This window comes from Fulmarus glacialis, unplaced genomic scaffold (genome assembly GCF_000690835.1).
Source record: "Fulmarus glacialis isolate BGI_N327 unplaced genomic scaffold, ASM69083v1 scaffold39436, whole genome shotgun sequence".
NCBI lineage: Eukaryota > Metazoa > Chordata > Aves > Procellariiformes > Procellariidae > Fulmarus > Fulmarus glacialis.
The window spans coordinates 1-5,196 of record NW_009218176.1 but is presented as its reverse complement, the minus strand read 5'-3'; the positions used below and the strand labels follow the sequence as shown (position 1 = coordinate 5,196).

The window sequence follows — 5,196 nt, the reverse complement described above, 5'->3', positions numbered from 1 at the left end:
AGCCCCTGGGACATCACGATGGTCACCTTGTGGCCACCTGCGAGGCTGCTCCGCCGTGTCTGTGCCGGCCGTGGGTGCGGAGGAGCATGGCCTTTCCTACCCCGCAGGGACGAGGGGAACGCGCGTGCATGTGTGTGTATGTGTGTTTGTGCACGAGGGGTACTATTTAATGTCTATATTAGCACTATCTACACACTAAGGAGCTGGGGTCCTTATATATACTCCATTCCATGCCTTGGCTCGGTGAGCAGAAAGGGGCAAAACGATTTTGCAGGTGGGACAGAGACACCTTACGGGTGTCCCCACGAATCCAGTGGGGAAAGCGGGGCCATCCCTGGCAGACACCTCCCTCCCGCCTCGGCCCCGTCCTTTACGTGGTGCAAAGCCCCGTGCAGCGATTGCCGGGCTGTTCGGGGAGGGGGAACAGCCAGGCTGCTGCTAGCCCAGAGCCGAAGGGGCAAAACGATTTTGCAGGTGGGACAGAGACACCTTACGGGTGTCCCCACGAATCCAGTGGGGAAAGCGGGGCCATCCCTGGCAGACACCTCCCTCCCGCCTCGGCCCCGTCCTTTACGTGGTGCAAAGCCCCGTGCAGCGATTGCCGGGCTGTTCGGGGAGGGGGAACAGCCAGGCTGCTGCTAGCCCAGAGCCGACACGGGCTACGGTGTTGCATAAGCAAAGTCGCCCCGTCCAAAACCCAAAAGATGTTTTGGATTTTTGCGGAGAGCGAGCCGTCCTTCCGGACCGTCTGTCTGCGGGCTGCTTTGGGAGCAGGATGCACCCGAGCGGGAGCCGCTGTCCCCAGGGATGCAGTGGAGTGCTGTGTGCTTCCCCGCACCGAGTGGCCCCGCGTGGAGACGTCACCGGCAGCTGAGCGTTGTCATCCACCCCATGCTGCCAGCCACCGATGAGGCCACACCACGGTGCGCGGTGTCCCCGTCTGTGGACCACACGGCCGGAGGGAGGAGACGGCTCCAAGCGACGGACGGGCAGCAGGTTGGGGATGTGCCCGGGGTATTTTCCTCCCCTTTCGGATTTTGGGGAGCTGTTTCCCTGCTGCCTTTGGGCCCATTGGCAGCTGGATTGCGGGACCGAGAGTGACGCTGTAGATGGGCACCTCTGACACTACCATCACCTCCAGCCCTGCACCTCGCTGCTTGTCCCCAGCCGTCCCGGGGCCGTGTCCCCTTCAGTGTTCGTAATAAACCGAGACTGGTGAGAAGCGGGGCCGTGTTGTTTGTACTGGTAAACTGGAGGGTGGTGAGTGCAGAGACGAGGACTACGATCCAGGGACTGGTCCCAGTGGGGACATGGAGGTCTGGGGATGAGGGAACAGACACCTAGCGAGGTCTGGGCTCTGGGTCTGTGACCAACACACTCTTGGGGACAGATGCCGGAGGCAATGCTCTGCCATGAGGCTGTTTCTGGCGCAGTGCAGGACTCCTCCATGCTGCACAGGGGTCCGACGTGAGCCCTGACCCGGCTGCAGGAGGCACCTTGAGAAGTTTACTAGGAAAAACGTCGTTAGGGGATGAGATTTGTTCCTTCATCCCCTGGCTGATGAAAAAAGAGGAACTCCCCTTTCTCTAAAACTTGTTCAGACTTCATTAGCTCAGACAAAAATATACAGATGTTGGGCGAGCCCGGCTGGTACAGACCAACTCTGTATCTCACTCTCCCTCCCATCCCTGTCAGACCTCCTCCACATAATCCTGCATCCCTCTAAATCAGCAGCACAAATTACCGGTGGCATCTCGCGCATCGTTAAGATGTTTCTCGGGGAAGTCGTGGCCTGCTCTGGGCCATCACCTCCCTCCCAGAAAGTCACTACAAAGGGTGCTCGGTGCCAGGCTCAAGGTTCCCACTGCGGGTGCTGGTGTTTGCCCTTCAGCCACACGCCGGCGGCAGCAGAAAGATCTCCTCGTTGCTGAATCCGGCGGCGCTGGGCGGTGGGATCTCTGGAGCGCGTTGGGACCCTTTCCTCAAACCTGGTCCCCGGGGCAAGCTCCTGGGATCCACCGAGAAGTCCTCGATCCGCCGCAGCCTCCCGCTGCTACCAGAAGGTCCAGGGGGGCTGCATCATTTCGTACGTGGGGATGCTGGTGACGTTGACGGGAATGGAGATGACGGCCCAGGGGAGCCCATGCTGCTCCAGGGAGCGTCTGATCATGTACCTGGAAAGATAAAGGGGTGATGGGCACACCTGAGCCGCCGGAGTGGAGCCCAGACGTGAGCATAAACCACAAACCAGCTCAAAGAGAAACTGCAGATTAATGGTGACTCAATCCACTAAAAATCTGGTTCACTGAGCCCAGGTGGGACATGCTGATCACTGGGACCTCCCTGTTTTGTGGGGACAAGGCTGTCGCTTGGCCCTTCCCGTGAGATGTTTCACACTTGGGAAGATGAGATGTCTGTTGGCCGAGGCACCTACCCATCCCTGCCCAGCAGGAAGAGTGCGGGGATGTCAGCTGTCCGCCTGGTGCTGTCCTGGATCATCTCGATGTAGAAGCTGTCGTTATCGTAGGCGTTATCTGCGATGATCACCGCCCGTCCGCCATGCTCCTGGATCACACGCGTCTTCGACAGGAACGAGCAACCCCTGGGGCAGAGAGCGACAAATCTTTGGTGGCCACAAGCAGATCCTTGGCGGGTACGAAACCTGCAAGGTGCCGAAGCTTGCCTGGAAATGCCCAAACCAGGGACTGTCTCCCTGGCCCTGCGCCTCCCCCAAACCCTGCTCCTCTTTCGAGTCTGTATTTTTGGCACAGGCTGCCCAGATTCTGCCACTTTCTCCTAAGAAAAAATAAAACAAAATAGGGCTTTTTCCAACTTAGTGCAGGCTGTTTTCTAAGAGATGCAACATTAAATGCTCTGGGGTAGGAGCAGCCTTACGTTTTCCTCGTGTACCCACATGGGGTCACGGGAAGAAGCTGGAGGTGATGGTAAAATGGCACTATCACCCGCTGTCCCATGGGCAGCTCTCCTCCTGCCCGAGGGTCTCCCCCAAACAGCTCCCGTGACACCAGACGTACCCCCTCTCCACCAAGGCAATCTGGTCCTGGATGAAGACGCCATTATTCAGCTCTCCGCAGGCTTCCGGGGGATCTGCCGGGACCAGGTGGATCTGCTCGTACCTTGTGTTCTCCGAGAAGGAGACAGGCAGGGGTGAGCGAGTGGGGAATCGGGGCTGCTTCCCGTCCCCAGCCCCACCGCAGCCATCCCCGCTGTCCTGTGCCCTGCTCATCCCCGTGCAGGCTGTGCTTTTGGGGAGATTTAGGGCTCCCAGGGATGCTGGCTGCCCCTTTCCAGCCTCCGCAGAGCCATCCCGACCTTGCTCAACAGCTTGTCTAGATCTTGGTGTGACCACGGGGAGGGGAAACTGAGGCACGGCACTGTCTGTACATACAAGTGCTCCTGGGGAACATGTGCAGAGCCAGAAAGCGTCTTTCCACATGTTTCCTAGCAGATCTGCTCCTGCATCCCCATCCCGACCCTGAGTTTATTCAGGGAAAGGTCTCACATCTGTAGACCAGTTGGTTTATCTCTGCTGTTCCCCATGGGAGCCCGACCAGCCCTCCTCGGACATGGCTGTGCCTGTCAGCCCTTGGAGGAGGAAAGCGTGGCCTTGGAGGAGGAAAGAGGGGGGCATGTGCTCCCTGGACACACGTGGGACCAAACTCCCCCTCGGAAAGCCTGCTGAGACCCAAGGCAGGGACCAGCGTGTGCCATCTTCCTAAGGGAAGGTTCACGGAAGAGCAATTAGCTCCATTTTTATAAAAGGCTTCAAATCACCAGGCCCTGCAGTGGAGAAATATTAGGATGGGGGGACCCAAGACAAATTCAGTTCTTAATACTTACAAACACACCACCAAAATCCTTGGCCGGAGTGGCGGTGAAGATGTAGCGGATGTCTCCAGGGCTCAGCACTTGGAAATACAAGTATTCATGGATGCGTAAACCTGGGTGTGCATGGAGAGAGGCGAGAGGCAGAGAAAACAAAAGGAAAAATTCCTGAAAAAAAGGGAAAATACCCAGCTACCTCTCCTGAACTGCACCACGCTGAAGGGAACGCACCCTTTGGCAATGCCAGCTCCTGGCCGGGCCCCGGGGCCGAGGACCCAAAATTCTGGGTTCAGCTGCGAGGGGAGATGCACCAGCACCCAGGAACACAGGGGAGACGGGGGAAAGGCACCGGAACCGGGGTGCACAAAGGGAAGGGGAAAATATAGCCGGACCACGGAGGGGATAGGGGTGACACGCACCCAGATCGAGGTGCACAGAGGGGAAAAGTGCTTGGACTGAGGCACCCTGAAAAGAAATACACCTGGGATGGGATGCTGGGTGGGGAAATGCAATGGGGCTAGGGTGCCCCAAGGGGAAATGCACTTGGATTGGGGTGTGGCAGGGGAAATGCAATGGGGCCAGGGTGCACTGAGGCGAAATGCAGCTGGATTGGCGTGTTGGATGGAGAAATATAACGGGCTTGGGGTACATGGAGGCAAATGCACCCAGATTGGGGTGCACGGGCAGGAAGGGAAATGCAATGGAGCTGGGGTGCAGTGATGGGAAATGCACCCGGATTGGGGTGCACGGAGGGGAAATGCAATGGAGCTGGGGTGCAGGGATGGAAAATGCACCCGGATTGGGGTGCATGGAGGGGAAATGCAATGGAGCTGGGGTGTAGGGATGGAAAATGCACCCAGAGTGGGGTGCAGGAAGGGAAATGCAATGGAGCTGGGGTGCAGTGATGGGAAATGCACCCGGATTGGGGTGCAGGAGGCGAAACGCACCCGGATCGCTGTGCACGGAGGGGAAATGCAATGGAGACAGGGTGCAGCGAGGGGACATGTAGCTGGATTGGGGTGCACGGAGGGGAAATGCAATGGAGACAGGGTGCAGGGAGGGGACATGCACCTGAATCGCGGTGCACGGAGGGGAAATGCACGTGGATCGCGGTGCATGGAGGCAAGACGCACCCAGATGGGGCCGTAGGACGGGAAATGCACCCAGAACGAGGTGCTGGATGGGGAAATGCAATTAGGTCGGGGTGCACCGAGGGAAAGCGCACCTGGATGGCGATGCACCAAGGGGAAATGTACCCGGACTGGGATGCAGGAAGGGAAATGCAATAGGGCCGGGGTGCCCGAAGGGGAAATGCACCCCAATCGGGGTGCAGGAGGGGAAACGCAACCG

The 5,196-nt window shown here is 58.5% G+C and overlaps 1 protein-coding gene across 1 annotated transcript; it reads right to left on the bottom strand.

The window, feature by feature from the left end:
* Positions 1–1,823: 1,823 nt before the first annotated feature.
* On the bottom strand, positions 1,824–3,996 carry PRADC1 (protease-associated domain containing 1; the record flags this gene model as incomplete). The annotated part of the gene is made up of 4 exons (XM_009579961.1): positions 1,824–2,174; positions 2,435–2,602; positions 3,036–3,145; positions 3,862–3,996. Coding segments are annotated over 4 exons (534 nt in total), but the record flags the coding sequence as incomplete, so codon positions are not given.
* Between the last annotated feature and the right edge of the window lie 1,200 nt (positions 3,997–5,196).